General features: G+C 35.8%; 1 protein-coding gene across 1 annotated transcript in view; it reads left to right on the forward strand.

Moving 5' to 3' along the window:
* Positions 1-8,877: 8,877 nt before the first annotated feature.
* Smp_167520 (protein-tyrosine phosphatase n9, putative) overlaps positions 8,878-22,104 on the forward strand; it is a gene marked incomplete at its 3' end in the record, with an annotated part of 37,521 nt that continues 24,294 nt past the window's right edge. Inside the window, exons 1-10 of the mRNA XM_018790759.1 lie at positions 8,878-8,889; positions 8,931-9,004; positions 9,157-9,288; positions 9,330-9,419; positions 9,459-9,580; positions 11,035-11,140; positions 14,113-14,364; positions 15,233-15,305; positions 15,518-15,819; positions 19,442-20,147. Of these exons, the coding sequence (XP_018645998.1) occupies positions 8,963-9,004; positions 9,157-9,288; positions 9,330-9,419; positions 9,459-9,580; positions 11,035-11,140; positions 14,113-14,364; positions 15,233-15,305; positions 15,518-15,819; positions 19,442-20,147 (1,825 nt within the window). The 5' untranslated portion in view covers positions 8,878-8,889; positions 8,931-8,962. The remainder of the gene's footprint in view (positions 8,890-8,930; positions 9,005-9,156; positions 9,289-9,329; positions 9,420-9,458; positions 9,581-11,034; positions 11,141-14,112; positions 14,365-15,232; positions 15,306-15,517; positions 15,820-19,441; positions 20,148-22,104) is intronic.

Below are 22,104 nucleotides of genomic sequence, written 5' to 3' on the forward strand. Positions count from 1 at the left end.
ATTTACATCATGTTAGTAAAATAACTTTTTAACACATCTGATCTATTATAACAAAACAGTAACTTCTCGAAGGGATTTAGGACGATTAAATGCTTGATCGGTTAAGCTGTCCTCAGTTAACCTTGAGTAAGTTCAATGATTTGATCAATAAACTAAATAATAGTTAAAATATTTATTTAGATTAGCTTTCAAATTAGTGAGTAGTTGAAAACTCCAACTGATATTATGAAAATGAAAGATTGATTATCAGCAAGATATCGTATTTATGATAAGATGTAAATCTTTCGTTTGTCTGTTGATTCTATAAATCTTTCTATCAGATGATATTCTTGATACAATGTAAGTGAAATATATTCCCACAAACAACATAAATGTTAGAAAACTGTGAGGAAACCAAACTCATTATTTCAAAGTAACCGAAATATTTAAAAGCTTTACTTCTTTTCAGTACAAACCTACTAAGTCCCTGTAGAGTTCCTGAGTCACCTAAAATATATATTACCATCCTTCTCATGGGCGCAGTTTCAGCTCTTTGTCTGGTGGTCACTATTCATTCGGTTATGAATTATATTATAGTTCAGATATTGTTACTAATAAAAATCTCAAGATTAACATGTAAGTTCAAGACCGAGAAGCCATGACATAACATAAAATTATGAAATCACTGATTTTTAAAATTAACCGTCACAAAATACGGAGTTTTAATGCTTCAATTCCAGTCAATAATGATTGTTTATTAGTGAAATTTTTATATTTGCTTTTGTTTAAACTTAGAATCACAGACTCATTAGTTTACTTATTCTTAGCTGAATTTTTGGGTTTCAACATGGTTTGATACTTCTAATTTGTCCACTTCATTTGTTCTTTTTGGATCATATTCGCCTTTTTTTAGTTCTGACTATATCATCCATACTGTTATTTTGACTCTTACAAATGAAATTCAGGAACCTTTTGATGGTTTGATGAAACAAAATTTTCCGACTGTAAAAGTCAATGAGTAGAATTTTGGTCAAAAAATGTACGCTATGATGTCCGAGATGTCCGAGTATTATTTCAATTATTGTACATTTCAAACGATCATTGCTTTTTGTTTTAACTGTCAATACACTCTGAGGAAAAACCATCCAAATAATTTAATGTTCAGATTTTTTTGGTTCTTATTATTGTCTTGATGAGAAAGGGTTATAAAACTTTACAAACCCAGCAACGTAGCTTGAGGATCAAAGTCTATATAAGGAGCAGATAAAATATGATGGAGGGAGTAGAGAAATTATTTTTATTACACTAGCAGCTATCAAATGAAAGAGTTGTGAGTTTTCATCAACTCCATGGAATATCAGTTGGTAATTTTTTTCCACATAGTATGGGTAGTAATCATAACCTAAGCTTTGACAGATTCAAAGGTCATTATGCATCCATTTTAGTGGCTTCAACAAATCGGTATGTAGCAGTAGACCTGGTCAATTCAGTTGAATATGAAGTTATGGAACAGATTTGTTATAAATGAACACACATGATAGGACATTCGATGAGCAATAAAATCAGACTGCACGTAGCTGATAAGTTATTTTTATCCTTCTAACTGTTCTATACATCTAGTAATTAGTCGTGATCAATACATATACGTCTCTATTCGTTCTCTGACTTTAGGTACTGCTGCTTATTACCTACCTTGTTGACCGTCTATCTGAACGATATATACTCAAATGTAAAGACTAAATCCGTCTGTAGCTGTTCCAGGGCTGTTGCCGGTTTCGAACCCGGATAAAGTAGAATGGTTGGGCATGGGATCAGCAACCCCATCTTATAGAAAACCTTTCGGGAAAAAACTAGTCAGAATGGACAGATTAAACCATTTAAACTCTGTCCTCTGAGTTGAAGAAAGAATTATGACGCATCATGGTGAAAGCCGAGATTCTTCAAACGTCACGAGGCTGCTGCCTTTTCCAACAACTAGAGCAACAATTAATATAAGTACATGGCATGTCCGGACAATGAGAGAGACAGAGAGGACCAGTCAAATGATTACAGAAATGAGGAGATACAACTTAACGGTGTTCGGAATAAGTGAAACCCATTGTACCTAAGTTGGATAGAAAAGGATAGATTCGGAAGAGATGCTATTATACAGTGGTCATGAACAAGAAAATGCTCCTCACACACAGGCAGTTGCTCTGATGGTGTCCGAAGAAGCACGAAATGCGCTTATAGGATGGGAATCTCGTTGATCCAGGGTCATCAAAGTCCCCTTCGAAACAAAGAAGGGGACCACAATAAATGTCATCCAATGTTATGCACTCAGCAATCATAGCAACGACGACGATGAAGATCAGTATTACGAGAGGCTGCAATCGATCATGGTGAAGTGTTCAGGAAGAGATCTAACAATGCTGATGGGAGACCTAAACGCCAAAGTCTGAATGGACAACGACGGGTATGAAGAAATCACGGGACAACACGAAATGACCGGGAGAAAGGAAAGAGAATGGTGAGAGATTTGCAAATCCATGTGCATTCAACAAAATGGTTACAGGCGGCACAATATTTCCACACAAATTAATACCATAAGCTACATGGATCTCGCTGGACCACACCACGGAGAACCTGAAAGATTACGCATGCATCAGTAAAAATTCACAAAAAGTCAGTGAAAGACGTAAGAACCAGAAGGGGAGCTAACATAGCTTCAGACAATAATAATAATAATAATTGACTGTCCTAATTACTCCACAATCCAAACAAAATAAATCGCCACACGATGCAACACTATACCTTTTTCGCTAATGGTTTGATCTGTTGACTAATGTACATGTAATCGTCACAATAGCTATTTCGTTTAATTGGTTATGTAAAGTCATGTGGCGATAAATAAATCCACAAAATCAATAGTTCTGTAAGTCTTTGACACTTGATACTGACGGCATTACTTTCAACGAGCTCACTTAACTGAAGGCTCTTGGTCAAACATCTTCATCAGATTACGAGCATGTACACCGTGCTTCACATCCCCAACAACTGCTAGACAGCTTCGGTTTATCACTACTCGATATATATCTCGAAATATATCTTCAAACCTCTTAGCTTCTAACCTCTGATTTGACTGGGTTGACACGTTTGAATAATAAAAGGTGTTACTGGTTAATGCAATGTCAAGTTCCGAACACTTGCGGAATCTTTAGTGGTGAGGCTGATGTGATGCGGTAAACCAATTTGTAAACTATGAGTCTGTTACTTTTTGGAACTCTATATATCACTTTTTAAATTTACTTTTTACATATTGTGATATATTTCTAGTACTTTGGATTCATTTTTTCTCGTTCATTGCTATACTTTACTTTCACCATGGACGAACAGTTTCCTAAATTATTTAAGACTATACTCTTCTACCACTCTCATCCCAGTTAATGCCATTCTGGCCTGACAACACTGAAGCCTGGTTCTGCTGCGCAGAATCTAAATTCCATAAGCACGACGTGTCGGATGCACGTGCACAATTCCTGGCAGTAGTGAGGGCACTACCACGTGATTTCAAAGAGCACGTCACACCTAGTATGTTTACTAGTGATGTTTCGGAACCTTATGAAACTAAAAATGGCTATTCTTAAGCGTGGATATCTAGTCTATGGGCAAAAGTTAGATCAAATCTTCAACAATATCGTTCTACAACATGTCTCAGCAACAGACATCTTGCTACGAGCGCGAGAGGTCATTCTCCATCGGGCCTTTGACAAGGGCCCGTTTAGACAACTTTTGTAATCTAAGCTTCGCCAACCCGATGCACGCAATGCTTGTCTCCTTTCAGAACAACTCTACGGATGAGCTAGCTGTCTCTACCGCCGAATCCCAGAACTTCTGACGCTGATGTCTATTCGGCCAAAGAAAAACCTCAAACGACACCACTTGACGTCACAAAACTGTGTCATAATCTGACACGCCACCTTTGTATTCGTCATGGCCGTAGACTATCCCAAAATCCTAGAAGGAATACTTCACAAAAAAGATCTGTCTCAAGATCACGAGAGACAGATAACTCTGAATGTTGCTAGTGTCCTCTCTGAACTACAGGAAACCCTACAATTTTCCTGTCTCCGAACCAAGCGACGTCAAAAAAGTTTCGAGAAATTTCCCAGCTGACACGAGTTAACGGCAACCGTAGCCAGCGAACATATCTCTTTGTTATACATCTCTGGTGCGATTACGAAAGTTCTCTACCTCATCAACACTGACGTAGAACTTAGCGTTTTTTTGGCAAATTCTAACGAGCATGCGCATCCTAATGAGAGGGTCCCGAAGTAGTGCGTAATTCTCACTTCGATTACGTAGTTAGGAAGATATCAAGCACTCCAAAAGAACCGCTTTCAGTGGCCGGTAAGTTAAGCTGTCCCTGAAGCATTCTTAAATTTTCTGGGCCAAGGATAGATGTTCCACATTCGGTGATGAGGTACTCACAATTAAAGCTTGAATATTTACTTTCTACAGCGAGCAAATAACAAAACCCAGGAACAAAAATTTCATGATCTGTAACTTTGATAGGTTTATTTACGGCATTGGGATTTGGTGGCTTAAATTTTACAACTCAAATGATGGACTTGATGTTGTCAGCTTCAACAACGGAATCGTGAAAAGCACCATTGTACAAATATAGTCATTTTTGAATATTGAACGAACCACTGGAAGTTGCAAAGAAGGATAATGTATAATTACTAGAATCACTCAAATTATTAAGATCCTTATAAAAAGTTTAGCGCTCACCTATGTAACCTTCTATGCAGTTCTGTGTTGAATCATTTTTCACAGCGAAAATCGACACAATTCAAGAACAATCAACAATTAATAATAATAATAAGGACAGGAGAATATATAACTCATCTAACACGTGCCAGACTATCTACTAGTCTGACTAAGCAAACAATCAATCATTATCATTTTCGCCCACGCATCAAAAACAGTTGTAAAATCTGATTAACCTCTTCGTATTAGTGAGGCGAAAATGTAAATCTTTAAAGTCGTATATGTAATGATTACTTGGCATGAGTATTGACCAGAAACCATCTACCGTGATTGCACGCAGGTCACACATGACCACAAAAACTACAACACACATATCTGTGCCTTTCGGATATGATTCTGGTTTATTTTCTGGAATGTAATGATTTAGTTACCCATATATCGAATCTGGGAAGGTAATATTTGTAGCTCAGCAGTAGTTTTGGTGGTAAATAAATAAATCCCTCAGATAAATGGTTCTGTACAACTTCGACATTGTCATTGATCTCGTTCATCTACTGGACAGAACCTAGCCGAAGCTGCCTGGTCACATATATGCACCAGATCACGAGTGTGTACACCGCGTTACACATCCCTTGCAACTAATGGCCAGCTTAGATTAAACGCTTCTCGACATATCGATAGCTTCACAAACATATCTTTGAACCCCTTCATTCCTGACTCCTGGTTTGACTGAGTTGGCGTACATTGATTATAGATACGATACGTGTAAATGCCTTGTCAAATCCTGAACATTTGTGGTTATCATCAATCAAAACTTATTTACCATAGTGACCCCCTTCCGAGCATTGGATGCTAAGTGCAGAGAGAGCAAAGCTAATATCCTTATTATTTCTCATTTTTACAAAACCGATTTTACACATGAGGGGTTCAGATGGTCGTTTATGTATAGCCCCGAATATCTTGGAAATCTTAGATGGGCTACTTCTTGTACTTCAAGAAGTACGTATAATATGATGCTTATCAGGATTTTAAAGTGAAAATTACGAGTAAAATGATTCTTCTACGTTTTTTATGTTAGATTCACGACGCTTGTTTGGATACCGTCTTTACAGAGGCGCCTAGTTTGAGCCCTCAAGTTCTAATGGTAGATTTAGTATGAAACATCACTTGGACTCTTATAAGCTAACGGAGGATGAGAAGAAGGTAAAAAAACCCTTTCTTTACTTTTTCTCGTCAGTTTTTCCGCCTATCAACGTATTTCGTCGCGTTGTTTCTAGTGCGTAGGCTTTTGAATGTTTTTTCTAGATTTCTATTACCTGTTAGTTTACATATTTCGGATGTTTTTATTCTTCTAAACATCACTCCCGTGTTTTTAGATTACTAGACAGTAAGTTTTATTGTCAGGCCAAGATTCGCAGGTGATTAAGGCAAGTAGAACTACCGTCAGTGGGCGACTTGTTGCATTGTCTTAATACTCAAAGGATTTGATCCAATAGTTCGCAGGCCCGGGTCATAATTTACTTGCAGCTTCGAAAACCGGTCACTCACGAGTCCGCACAAACAACATGGTTCGAAGTCGAATGCATAAATATATACTTGGTGAGTGGGTTACATAAACATCAAACACCACTGCTTAGGTTTAGTACTTGGATATATAGATACTTATCATGCACTGTCTGTGTTGGGATTCTGCCAGAAACTGGGTCATAGGGACTAATGTAATGGTTTAGATGAGCTATCAACCGACCATCGTTTTGGTGTCAATTGAAGACATCCTTAGCATCGCCTTATTGTGCTGAGATTACCGTAGTTCGCTCTTCTTAAGGTGTAGCAAGTTAGTTCATTTCCTGTCATTTAGCTGTATGTCTTCTACGTTGGGATCTGTGCACTTATCCATTTTTATTTAGTAGCCCATCTATTGTTTCCATCGTATTTAGGATGTTTAAGTAGTTGCATGAACTGCCGGCATTTTGATATCCCATTTCTGATAAGTTTCGTACATTTTACTATATCTTATATTTTGAATTTCTTTGCGTTTTATGTACCACCGTACTAGCGGTTCACTGAATTGTCGTGAATCTCAGACAAAGCTTTTGACTGTACTATCTTTACATCTACATCGGTTCAATTCTTTGCACTATTTTATCTCCATCCTCTGTATGCTTTTATTTTTCCACGTGTGTCTCTCTTCTGTTAAATGTTCTGTCTTGTCTAAACGGTCTCAAGCTGATGAATGGTTAGTTTTATGAATACCATTGCCAAATCAAATATATTTTTTCGAAATCCATGTGCAGTATTTGCACTTTTCTTCAATCTCCACACTCTAATTCAAATGAAAAAAACATGTAGTTTTGAATATCTTCAGAAAGTCTTAACATCGGTATGTGATCTATACTTGAGACTTGTGTTCAAAAATTTAATGAAGTGCTACTAATCGGTTTTCTATCTGCCTGTTTAACAACATTGAAAAACAGGAAGTGTTTCATTATCTTGAAATTAAGTGATCATCATCTCGTTCTTTCAAAAGGGTTTACGTAATTCACGCAACAATTTTCGGGGTGGAATTTTACTTTCGATTGCTTCCAAACTATTGTCTTCCAAAGTACTTTGCAGATCGTACAAAAACTCGCGAAATGACCCTCAGGGAGCAAACTTACTTTCAGACCATATGTGTATTGATCACATTTCGCTCCTTCAAATACAGTAACACCATTACACTTATTTCAGCCTAACAATCGTGTGTTCTTGATACTAGTCATGTCTTCGATCCGGTGGGCTAAGAACTGTCCTCCGGAATTTTCTCCTAAAGAACGGTGTACCTGCGAAGTTTGTTTACATCTTGCTTAACGAATGTCACATTAGATACGACTCAGAATAGTACCCAGTGGCAGTCTTATCATGTGGATCAGCGACTCAGTAATTAGGGTGGTTGATTTCCAAACACCATACCACAAGTTCGAACCTTGCTCCACCTACCTAGGCTATGGAAGCTGGTTGTCTACACCAAAGTAGGTAAGACGGGGTTCGAACCTGCATGTTTGCCAAAAATGGACCGTTCCTACCACTGGACCACCTCTCCACAAAACCTGTTTTGTTCTAGCATGGGTCTCCTTAAAATTGGGATCCTCAACCTCACCTTCAGGTCTGTCGGCTAAAACTTAAGCTTCAGATCAGTTAGTTATATTTCATGTTATGCCCTGTATGTAGCACCGTCAGTCAGTGAGCTACAACGTAGGACCAGGCACGTATATGCATCGGCCCAAGTTGCCACACCTCATTAGTACAGCAAAATGAACACCGAATCCATAGTAGTTACTTCAGTGGTATTAATATATAAAATAAAGATTGTGTATAAGGATATAGTACAGTAAGAATTTTTTTTTGTAGAAAGAAAGATATAAAGCAATTTTAATCTCAGTTTAAGGGAAGACAAAGAGTGTATACACCTATACCATTGTGACCGTCACTGCTACCTTGATGTGGTGGTTGGGATTACCTATCGTAATGAACCAACCGAATTATACTGACTGGAACAATCGTTCCCCAAGGTCCTACCATGCCAGACAGGTCAGTTGAAGAGCGGTAAGATTAAAAGCAGCAAACCCAAGGTCCCAAGACGAAGTCGTAATGCTCACTGCACAGAGTTGTGATGGCAGTAAAGTGTTTTCTTCAGACAAGCATAACAGCGATGTTGCCTTCCCACAAGGAGGGGTGGGGTTAGAAAAGGTTGACCCTAAAAATGCACACCTCACCTTATTCCACAGATATCCGTTTCTGGCAGTAAGGTCTCAATAAGTAAGGAGCTAGCACTAAAGCTACTCACAAAATGGTCGTGTGTGACCGGCCGCAAGCAGTTGTCCCTCGGGCACTGCGGCCATGCTCTCAAGTCATTAAGACCAGCCCTAACCCAATCCCGTTTTCAGGTACCTCTAAAAGAACCCTTCCACGGTGTGGGCAACCGGGACGAGTTAACCGCCCTTGTACCTATAACAGCACTCAAGATTACTGAATTTATAATCAATCTTCCTCTTCAATTTCTAATATTCCTCCTGCACGGACTTTCAACTCCAAACTTCTTTTTTTGGTTTTCTCCTTAAGTGTCACCATGGCCAACGATTCTAGTGAGCAAAACACTGTCCCAGGTCATGTAGCAACGGGGTGATATCCATATTATGGTGTTTTAAATATTCCGTCTGTAGGATCTACTATCACTTGTGATCGTTTCAGATATATGTGTAACTGTCAGTTGGTTATCGTACGGAACTTCAGAGTGGTAAATAAATCAGTATAAACGCTTACTTTTTTTCATACCTATACCAATATTATTTCTACGTTATGATTATTTTTCTTTCTGAACTTTAAATTTATGCTTAGTTTTTCCTCCAAAACTTTGGTATTAAAGGTATTTTTCCTTTTCTCTTTTAGAAAATTGAAGAATTTCTTTCACTTATTCAAAACTCTCAAAATTCTCCTGAATATCATCAGCTAGCCTTTAATATTTTAGCTGCACGCAAGTTTTCTGTCCCACAGGCTATGGAATTGTATCATAATTATCAAGTATGTTTTGTATTCTTTTAGTACTCATCTAGTTGATGTAGACATTTTTGGCCAGTGAACAGATCACTCGTGTTGATCCCTTCGAAGAGGATGTCAGACGTGAACTATTGTCAGGGAAATTTGTTATTCTCGTAATCACAATTTAAATTTGCTAATTTTTTCCTAAACAGAATGACAATGACATACCTGGTGTTCGTGTGGCTCAGTTTTTTGTCAGATTACATCGAAAATCAGGAAATCATCGGGCTTTGTTGCACAGTATCATCTTTCAGCTGGATGCTGCATTGAGGAGGTGAACTAACCTAATTTTTACAACATACGAGTTAAATGCACACATATGTTGACCATTTTTAACATCCATAGGTTTATTGAGTATCCACTTCTGAGAATAGTACTAACTTCTTAATTTAAGATTGTCGGTTTATCAGCTTGTTAATTTAAACGGTATATCTTACTGGTTTGAAAATGTCCTATTTGAATTTTGCCATTTTAAGAATTTCTATAATGGCTAGTGACACATCATGATAACGTAAGAATCCCAAAATAATCGATTTTGGGAAGTGATCATATAATTGTTAGTGTTTCACCACAGTGAAAGTAACGTTTTTTTGGCGTAGACGGTGTATTTCTTTATGTATAAAATTATTAATTTATTAAGTGGAGTAGCGTGAATAATAAGCGTTATTGGTCATCGTAATGTCAGGAATATGTAAATGATCAATGCTTCCTTGTGGCTCATACAGTAAAGGTTAGTTTTCCTCAAGTATACATTTTATGTATAAAGATCACATGGATATGGAAACTCGTTTTTTTTCTAAAGTATTGGTGTAAAGTATAATCTGTTTCATCCGTAAATATGCAGTTGATGTCTTACTACATCTGTTTTATAACTTTATCGGAAATCCAGACACTTAGCACATTGAGATTATCAAACCTGGTCATGAGGGGAATATGAAAGGAAGTCAAGACAATGAAGATAATTGCCGTCTACTAACTAAACTATTGCTAAGTCTACATTAAGCAAAAAGAAATATGATACAGTTGATTTTCCTCGTGTAAAGATTTGGATATGCTGTATTTGTAAACAAAGTTATATGGGTGTACATTTCGAAATTGTGATAAGTATTTTCGTTATTATGTTTAACAAACAAATTTCAAAATAAATTAAATATTTTATGTTTACTGTAGTGCTGCTTTTATTATACTAGCAGTCAAAAAGTGCAAAGCGATCTAATTGATCATTTGTTATTGTAATGGTTTCATTAGTTGCAGTTCTAAGTTCCACATATGATTTTTAGTTACAGTACATTTAATTTGTAAATATTTTCATTCCCAACTACTCGGTTAGTATTCGAATAATAACCTCAATCATTGGTTGGAAACAGTAAGTGACATGGCTCAGAATCGTTCACATTAGTGCATAGGCATTAACTCCTTACCCTATTCTCTATTTATAATCTGAGTATCCCTTCATACGTACTTTTCCATTCTTTTCTTTTGAAGAGATCATGTTCTTAACGTTTAGTCTTTCTTGTTATCATTGACACAACAATTATTCTATCAATCTTGTCAATTCCATCTCGTCGTGCTAATGTAGTATGGTAACTTGATCCTATGCATATTTTTATTATGCTCTACGTTGTTTATAACTGATTAACTAACCTTCGATTTTAGTTTTTTGAAAGTTTTATGTACAAGAATTTCATTGTCACTAAACAACATTTTTTTTGTCTTTGGTATGTATAGAGAAACAGCTGCTAGAAATGGTCTAGTATTCATTTTTGATATGACCGATTCAAAATATTCCAATTTCGATTATACATTTTCATGCAAGTTATTCAAGATGTTACGAGTGAGTTTTCTTTTGTTTGTTAGGAATAATTTCATTAGTTAATTAGTGTGTCTTTTTTATTGCGTCATATGTATGTACACGTATCGTGTTTTCATCATACTTGTTCTTCTTTTTGTATGCTAAATGATTCCAGCTTATGTTTAATATAAAGCATTGTATATGTTAGTCTTGAGATTATATGCTGTTAAAATGTCTGTAATTAGTGACAAACTGATAAGCAAAAGACATTTAGCGCCTTCGAAGACTTATTTATGAATCTATTAAATTACCTTTGTATACATGTGAGTTGAAGCTAACACTAAAGACATTTTGGATGTGTTTCATATTACCCGAAATTACTCATCCTTTTATGTTTTTCTGGATTTTCCTATCCCCATTACTTATTATGTTCTTTTTCCCAACATTTTCACACAAAACATGTAATATAGATTATTTTCCAAGTACAAACTATTGTGCTTGATTCTAAGATAGCTCTTCTCTTGTGTAGGCGTTTGTAATACCAAACGGCTTCCGAAACCGTAGTCTAATGAAGAACCGTACATAGTTTGATGTACTTTGCCTCCTCTGGGTTTTACATTAGCTTTGGACTATTAAGGAAACTAATATTTGGTCTCTGTATCAATCAGTCTAATTCCTCTGTAGTTATCACAATATTCCTATGTTACTTCACAAATTGTTATGACCTGCGATTGAGATTAGTTTGATGGGATTATTTCCACATCTCAGGCTTTCCCTAGTTTCTCGGTCAATCTTACTGATAATAAAGTATCGTCACGTTTCTGAAATAAACTCGGACGTCCTAGTCCTTTTACTTAATGAAAGTGGGTTGTAACGTTCTCGACTGCTGTAAGAGTTGGAGGACAGTTCTTAATCAAACACTTACGCTGTTACAGGGTGGTAGACAACTGTAGAATAGCTGGAGGCAGTTGTCGTTTCTACACCCATCGTTTTGGTTGCCTTTTTCGACAGTGGATCTCTGTTCTGTCCAACGACTGCTCGTCAAACTGTCTTTTAAAAGAGTTTAAACAACTGTTTAATAGTGCTTATCATCACTGCCTTCTCTCTCTTGCTTTCATTGCGGGTTACTACTTAATCGTATTGTGTGGATTTTTCGTCAAACTGGGTTTAAGTTTCCTCCATCCATTATTTATTATGTTCTTAGGTAATTTAGATTCCCGAGCGCCCATCAATTAAGTTAACTACAAACATGCACTGATCACCATTGATCTTTAGACGTAGGTTGCTAACAGTTTTTGTATACTATACCAAGCTAAATGTACATCCTTTCTATGTTGCTCTAGATGTTTGGCTCGGACCTTAAATATATCACGGACTCTCCATAATAAAAATGAGCTTAAAGTGATCTTCATGTTTTTGTTTTCTATACTCAGCAAAATAAAGATAAACAAGTGCTCTCACCATAATTTAATCAAGGTGTAGATATGATTCTGATGAAGCTCCAGACTTCTATCTAGCCTCTCCAACAATGTCTGGTGGCAATATATTGTATTTGTGTCCATTATTTAGTTTTTTGGACTAGCTGGACTAAAGTTACCCTTTTATGGCTAAATCTGGTATTCGTTAGGGATAAACAGCTGTCTGGGCTTAGTTATGACAGATAGTCATAGTTATCTATTCACGTGGCTGTAATGCTAAAATTATACAACGGATGTTAAATTCGGGTCATAGTATTGCATATAATGGAATGTGTGCATGATTAGTGTTTAACTCAGAAGTAAAGAGACAAAAAATCGAATTTGATCTATTTAATTTGTGGTAGATTCGAGTTGAACGGCTTCGTCGTATTCTCATTTCATGAGAAAAATATAGAAGCTGAATTTATAGAGGACTGGATGATGAACGCTAAGAGATAGTTTATTTTAGCTTTGATCGTAAAGCGTTTAATTGTTCGTTCAAATTATCTTTAAGATTTACAGACTTTACCTTAATAGCAATCCACAATTAATGATACTTACACTCATACTGTTTAACGTCTTATACCACATTTTTCTGTACGGTAGATAAGCGTTACAACTTTGAATACTTTTTTAAGACTACATTTCATTGTTAATATGTCTATCTCCATAAAGCCATATTTCCAGTCATCTTCGAGTTTAAAAATAAGGCAACCTACAAAGCATTGTTCGACTTACAGAATATTTTGATTAAAAGCGTATTAATGCCAACTTTGCTCTTTATTCGTCTATTACTAGGATAGTCACCAATTGATGGTCAGTAAATTTCAATGGATTTTAAACTCATAAGTCGAAATCGGGCACTTTGATTGTTTCACTTGAAGACTACTAGTTTACAGAATCATTTTTTAAATTAATTTTCTGGAACTACAAATGGATGACTGCGTAAATCCGTTCAATATATATCTTCGTCAATATGGGGTTTTGGAGATTGTTGAATCTCATTGAAACCATGAAGCGATCTAAGTTAGACCACCATTGGAAAAATGGAAGCATTAGACGACTGTTTAGTCCTAGTGTGGGACTCCTTAACACTGCATATCCACAGCCTTGCACTTGGGAGTCGAAGCCAGGACCTTCAGTCTCATGTGCAAATGCCCAACCTCTAGACCACTGAGCCTGTACCCAACAGTGTTATTGTACAAAGTTAATCAATCCACGACATTACACGACCATCTTCCATTCTCTTCAGTGGGTAACTACTTTACATCTAACACGGTTTAATCTCACTGGTAACGGCTTCTCACTGGAACGACCGTTCATGGCTCCCAGGTTACCAAATGACGGTATAACTCAGATCAGTCCATGATTTCAGTGTAATATTTATCTTTTAATCAAATTATTTGTTTTTAGAAGCCTTAATCTGAGTAACTTAATGGAGGTAGACTTGAAGATACGTCTTATCTATTTAGACTGGACGTTTCCAATTGAAATTCACTACTTTATTAACGTTGAAGACGTTTACTCTTTGTTTTTATCATGTTTTTTTATATAAAGTCCTCCTATCCTGTACGTCTTCGGCGTGTTCTAATCTTAACTGCTCCTCTCTGGTTTCGTGCTCCTTTCTTATTAATGCGAGTGTTTATTCGCGAATTATTTCAAGATTGTGTATATGTACTCCGTCCTTCACCGGGAACCAAATTGGAAGCACTTAGCCATCCTGATCCCGTTATTTTAAAACGTGATCATTATGCTTGGCTTCAAACTGCTCTATTAAGGACTGGGTGGTTATTGACTGAAGCAGAACAGGTGTGTTGTGTATCTTATATCTACGTTATCATAACACTGTATATTATATAACAGAATTTTATATTGCTTTTTAAAACTATTCGATAAAAAGCTGAATTTTTACTTTCACACGTAAAAGTATGTATTGTAAGTAATATTATAATCAATGAAAAGACTTCAGTTATCTGTCTAGTCAAGTTTTATTTCCTTTAATACATGAAAAACTTGCCTTTCCTGAATACATGTAAATTATGTAGCGTCTAATTATCAGTATGGGGTTTTGTGGGAGTTACAGAATTTCGATGGTTTTTAAAACACGAAGTGATCTTACTTAGACTTCCGTAAGAACCAGGATGCACTGGAAATCTATTTCATCCTAGTATGGGACTCAGAAGTGGCCATCCACAACTCTGCAGTTGGGAATGGAACCCAGGATCTCCGGTCTTGTGCCCGAACTCTGAGCTGGCTTCCGATGGTGCTTATGTCTAACTTCGATCTAGTCACGATATTGTGTGGCCATCTAAAGCCTAACTGACTGATCAGTCTGCATACAAAAATATCTGTGAAAGTATCCCATCCACACACCATTCAGTATCTGTCCAAATAAATGAAGACTAAATTAAGATAGATATATAGTTCTTATTTTTAAACACCAATATTTTTTATGTATGGGTTTCTATTCAAACAGCAATCAGTCTCTGAAACTTCTCTCGATTCTTTGATGCTGTCGATCTGTAGCACTTTTCTCGTCTTCTTGATCTCAGCATTGTGAATTTACTGAGTCATCATACCAAATGCTCAAAACTTTTGAAGTTAACAAAAGTGCATAATCTCATTATTACTATCAGATGAAAATATGAATAAGCTTGGTATCGATACAACTTATTAGCTACACCTGATTCTTGGTAATATTATTACTGAGGTTGCAAAGCGAAATACATATACTGACATCTTTATTCCATGTTAGTATGTAAGGAGTGGTAGTTTAATGGTTATATTGTTCGGCTTTCGGCCACCAAGTCTCAGGTTTGAGCCTCATCCCACCTACTTCGGTTCGTTCAACTGAGCAGTATCATTAACCCTTACATTTAGTGTATGGCTCATGCTCAAGTACTCAGTAAATGAATTCACTTAATTTTAAGTTAATATTCTTTATAATTTTTTTTATAGGCAGCACTTCCTATTGATCATCGTAATCAAACAGTTGGTGCATTTTTTGGTCCACCTTCAGAATCTACCGGATCATTATCGGATTCTAGTGATTCTGAATTTCGTGAGGATGATGATTGTTTCTCCAATAATCAACTAGATGATGTTACTGTCGATGATGATTTAATTAGTGTTGGTGATTTAGATCCATTTTCTTTGACTAGTTCATATTCCGGTGAAGCTGAAAGTTCAGATTTAGAAGAATGTACATCGGATGTGATAATGAAAACATTCTCATCATCCAACTTAGAAAAAATGAATGATAGTGTTAGTTTTTATGCATACTATATAATTTTATTTGATTTATAACTCATTGTCAATGAGTCAATCATGACACAACATGTTATATGACCTGATAAAAAATATCTATATTACCTTAAGTATATGTTATATTTAGCTTCAAGACGTAGGTATGACGGCTGGTTAATTCACATCGGTTGTTCAGACTGAAGTAGGTGAAACGGGGCTTCTTCTTAGTACGACTTATTTTCCTAGTATAAACACGTTTATGTGCTAAGTGGTTGTAGTTAACAGCTGATCAGCATAGGATACCTGAAATATTGTAGGAATCAATGTTTGATATGGGACTCAAACCCTCATCTCCCAGCTTCATTGTCCGAGATGTTAACGTTGACTCATTCAAACGATAAATAATCTCCTGTAGGACTCCAATATTTACATTTAATTGATAATTGAGTAGTGATCACTGTCATATTTGTCTAATCATTTAGTACTGACCAAATTCTATTAATCAAGTTACTATGTCGACACTAGTTAATTGACTGGACATTGTGTACAATATGTTGAGATGTTAAGTAGTTGGAAGTAATGGGATATTAATCCTGCTTGGCCTATGTCTTACACTAATTGGCGCCTGTCGGTAAGGCGTACCTGGACTCCTAAGGAAACTGCTGATCCCCGTGGGAGAGATAGAATTTGACCAGAAATAAAAGACTAGACAAAAATGACAAGTTTATTCACTATTCAATGATGAGTCAGTATTACATAATATGTAGTCAGCTTTGAGGCCTGGTGATACTAATAACTGGTTCTTAAAATCGAATTGAGTATAGCAGATTTCGAATCTGAGACAATTATTATAGTCCATGAATGCTCTAATCACTAAGTTGCTAACCCGTTGATGTAAAATATTTCACCTACTTAGCGCTACTACTATATTAAATTAAAACGAGAACAAAACACCTGTCACTTAATCATGTAAATCGGTAGAACCAAGCAATTTAAAATTTATTAACTGTCTTCCTACTTGATAAGCTATATTCTATTCATGTACTGGTTATTGATCAAGTTCATTGTTACCATCATCATTATTAGTACAAATTTTCTTTGGTCACTCACTTTTTCTCTCTCCCTCGATATGACGGCACGAGGGTGGTACATTGATATGCTTTTTGTGCTGTTCACTTCGGAATATTTATGATTCTTTTTTAAATTTAAATGGTTTCCATCATAGAGAGAAAAGTGGTTACATAAGGAACAGTAGGTAAATGTACTAGTGAATTTTGTCTACTGTAAACACGATAACACCAGCACTGATAACTGTAATAGTAATAGTAATGATAATAATAGCAATAATAATAATAGTATTGGCAACTGTCTGATAACTAAAGCAATTTAAACAACCATAACCGATTTTATCCAACCAACCAATCAATCACCCGTGCAAGATAGGTGAAACTGTGCATGTAACAGTAGTATATATATATATATATATATATATTCTGTTCCATTTGGTTTTAGAACAAGTTTCCACTGCATACTCCTCTTATCTGCAAATATTTGTTTATACACAGTTGCTCGCTGCTGTGTGTTCACGCATCAATATATGTTTGTCTGTCTGTATGTGCGTGCATGGAAAAGAGTTTGATTGATTAGACAATATTCTTTATGGACAAAGCTTTAAAAAGTCGGTTTATTAAATCATTTCACTAATTCAATCCGAATTTCAAGTTTGCTGAGGACTGTGATATCAACCGTTGAGCCATTAGATTATATACAGTATAAAGAGCAGGCACTACGTTACAGTTTAGAACTCATCAGCAATGTGAATATACGACCTCACGCACTAGATCAAACCCAGTACCTTTATGTCTCAAGTCCAGCACTATAATTTCAGAAAACTACGTTATAGGGAGATTAACTTTCTAACTTCGGTCATCTAGTCATACTGTTCAAGTTACGGACTAACCTTGGTCAGGTAATGATTGGAAATAATTAAGCGCCGGAGAGCTGTTTTATCCTAGCATGAGATTCAGCAGTTCACATCCACAACCTCACGGGGGGTGGAGCCCGGGACCACTTCAGATCTCTCGACGAGCCTTTAACTTTTAGACCATTGAGTTCGCACCGAAAGGTTTATATTTCTGACTTCATTCATTCCACAATATTGCTCAACCATCTTCCATTGGTATTGGTTGCTAGACTGTCTTACACTCAACATTGTTGGGTCCTCACTAAAACTGTGAATCACCTGTCGAGATTAGTTATTAGCGAACATGTGATTATTATGAATGTAAAGGCGTTTTTGAAGGTTGTTGACTTTTCATAGTTTACATCACAAACTGACCTTAGCTAAATAACTATATTTACTGGTTTTTTAATAGTTACCTAATTAAGATCTGCCCGTGATTTAAATCACAAAATTTAAACATCTCGTTAAATTTCCTGTTATCAAAACTAACTTGAAATTCATTATGGTATGCGTTCATTATTACGCTATTGTGTAACTATATGATCGTCACAGAATTTTAAGTAGTTTCTCCTCATGTTTTACTATTTTTCCGATAACAACTATTCATGTAGGTAGTTCAACTTACAGTTGACAAATTTATTTATATATTTTGAGCACTCGATTTTCATACAATGGGTTGGATTTTAGCAATAAAAAACCTGTGAAAAAATAGTCTCCACAAAACAAATTATGATATTATGCTCACTGCTAGTAAGCGATAATAGAGATATAATTATCTAAGAGATGTATTTCTTAAAGTTCAATTAGGATAATTTGCAAATTATTATTATTGTTATTACTATTGAAATCGCCTTTCAGTACAGATGCCAAAAGAATTTTCGAAACTTTTCTGAGAATGAATACTTTGAACGTGCTTAGTTGAAGAGGTTTTTTTGAGTTTAGTTTGATGCGTAAGTCGTATTCGTTACTGGTTGATGTTAGTTGGACTACCAATTAAAAACTATGGAGTACTGAGTAACTGTTACATCATAGTTTTGGATTCTCCAACAGTCTACATTCACAACCCCACTGGTGATCAAACTTAGGACTTCTTCGTATCTCGCAATGATAACACTTAGCCGTCAGAACTGCAATAGTATAATTTCGACTTCAATCAATCTACGATATAGCCTGGCAATTATCCAATCTTGTTGATAAATGTTTTATTCTCCAATATGTCTGGACTCAATCAGTCATAATTATAACGAATTCAACTTACGAATAGAACTAATCTCCACAAGATCTGTTTAATTAAATTATCGGCTAATCAAAGCTAAGAAAAAATGATCAAGTTACCAATAACCAATCAAACACTCTTTCGCTCTCATCCATTGTCACAAAATTTCTAAATTTTTATTTCAAAATTGTTGACTAGTTTCCTTGTTGATTCGATTATTTTTTGTTTTAAGTTGATGTTATTATAAAACTGAAAAGATTTTCTATTTGAAGTTTTTTCAAAAAGAGGAACCGAATTTAAACGGAATTTAATCGATGCGTATAATTAGCAATCAAATAATTTTTAACCTTTATGCTTTCACGATCTACACACTTTTTGTTGAAATTAAAAAAATGAAAATTTTGTAAAATTCCTTAATGAAAAATGATATTTTTTTTTCTCTCAATCGATTTTTATTCCAGAATTACAATCCAAAATCCGTTTCGAATTACTCAGAAGCATGTTCATATGATCATAAACGTCAAACATTATCAAATTCAGAACATGGTGGAACACCTACTCCTCCGACAGTTGCTAAACGCCCACAACTGTCAAATCTTGCAGATTTGAACTATTCCACTGGCGTATCAGATCATACAAATAGTCGTTCTTCAAATGCAATCACATCAGGGAACCATGTTATGGGTTTTAATGAAGATGTATCATTGATGCGTATTGACCCTGTAACTCCTACTGCTGACAATTCTATCAAATCACCCTTAATATCCGAAGCCTTTGGTACCAAACAAACTGCCTTTAATTCTGCGAATTCTCATGAACTTAACTCATCTTGTTCATCTAATACATCTTTCTTGTCGACTGGTTTTACTGGTGTACATTCTACAAAGTGCAACCCACTCAGTGATAAACTCTTAAACCAGTTAATAACATCAAGTTTACCGAAAACAACTGAATTCGAGAGACGTGGAATTTCCAAAGTTATCCATGAAGTTTCAGGTTTAACAACTTCTAATGATCATGACTTACCTCTTGCAGATGCTGAAATTTCAGATTCTATTTGTTTAGCTCCCGTCCAAAATAAAATTGCACCTCTTGCTCAAGATGAAATAGAAGATAGAACTATTTGTAATAATAAAAATCCAATTCATATGTTGCCAAGAATTTCAGGTAAATCAATTTCGTATTGTCATTTATTGTACCTTTTATCGCTTATATTTTATTTTTGGTTAAATTCGTTTCATCTCCCTTCTCTAAAGCTTTTTGATTCATTATACAAATCATTTAACTGAGAAGCGCATCATGGATTAGCTATGAGAAAAGATTTCGTTTTTATTGTAAACTTCAAGTTAGTAGACCACATGTTTTAAAATCTACTAGACGATTTTCCAGTTTATGTCCCATACTTAGGCATAATTATTGTTCAACGACTATAGGTATCAAGCTTCAATTGTTAATTTTATGAGTATCAGAAGAGATATACGTGTATAAACAAACCTTGGTTCTCTATAAGAGTGACATTGTATTAAAAATTGAGCTGATGAAGAATATTTGTTACTCAGGTTGAGCAATTTGGTATGTTTTATTCCTTCGACTGAATAGTTTAGTCGTGATGTTTTCATTGTTTTTGTAAAAATTATGAGCTGTCAGGATTTCTCCCCAATTGACTAACAACTTGTTTTAGGTCAAAAGAACTATCTAATGTTATGTATAAAGTTAGTCAAAGCTTCATAAATAAACCGCCCAGCTCATAAAATAAAATACCTCCAGAATATGTACATTTATATAAACGGATATCTCTCACATCTATAAGAGATAGACAAGGATAAAAATATACGACCGCTTCGCCACACTGATATGGTTCATAGACGTTTCATGGAAACCCGTAAATGCGTTATGTATCATTATTAAAATAGATGTAAGACAGGGAAATATATTTCAGTATTTGTGTATTTGGAAACAGTTGATCCGAAAGTTTAATCATTGCACAAGTGATTTAATTAATAGAATAAGTTTTATGTTATACTATATAGATTAGTAACTTTTTCATCTGAATAATTTAACGTTGGAATATTTTCTCTGCTTCCCTGTTATAGTCTATCTGATGTTCATTGGTCAACATGTATATGATGAACATATATAGAGCATATATTATCATACTCTATTTTTTTTAGTATAGAGTGAAGTAGTCGAACGCGTTGACAACTTCACTTATCTTGGAAGTCTGATCAGCCCTAATGGGTTGGTGTCTGACGAAATCTCAGCACGGATTCAAAAAGCTCGTTTGGCTTTTGCCAACTTACGTCACCTATGGCGAAGACGAGATATCCGTCTATCAATTAAGGGACGAGTATACTGCACAGCAGTTCGCTCTGTTCTACTTTACGGCTGAGAAACATGGCCATTGAGAGTAGAAGATACTCGTAGGTTACTAGTATTTGACCACAGATGCCTTAGAAATATTGCTCGCATCTGCTGGGATCACCGGGTAAGTAATAGTGAGGTTAGACACAGGGTATTAGGTGATGATGGTAAATCAGTTGATGAGGTCATGAATGTTCATCGACTGAGATGGTTGGGCCACGTGTTACGTATGCCTGAACACCGATTACCACGACGCGCAATGTTGACTAGTGTAGGGGATGGTTGGAAGAGAGTTAGGGGCGGCCAAACCAAAACATGGCATCAGTGCTTGAAGTCACTAACTTCTAATCTGAGCCATGTTGGCAGATGCAGACTACCTGGTTGGGGTCCGCGTGACTATCGTAACCAATGGTTGGAGACTCTGGGTGACATGGCTCAGAATCGATCACAATGGCGTAGGTGTATACACTCTTTATCTTCCCTTAAACCTTGAGATTAAAATTGCTTCATAACTTTTTTCCTACCTATACTATATCCTTATATACAACCTTTCTTTATATACTACCACCACTAAACTAATTACTTCTATGAATCCGGTGTTCATCTTGTTGTGCTAACGAGGTATGGCAACTTGGACCGATGCATATATGTGCCTGGTCCTACGTTGTCGCTGACTGACTGAGTGAGAGGGTTTATGGAAGTTATTAAATTTTTATGGTTTATATTACGGATTGATATTACTTAGGTTCAGCGATCTAAATGT

The sequence above is a fragment of the Schistosoma mansoni genome (assembly GCF_000237925.1).
Source record: "Schistosoma mansoni, WGS project CABG00000000 data, supercontig 0037, strain Puerto Rico, whole genome shotgun sequence".
NCBI lineage: Eukaryota > Metazoa > Platyhelminthes > Trematoda > Strigeidida > Schistosomatidae > Schistosoma > Schistosoma mansoni.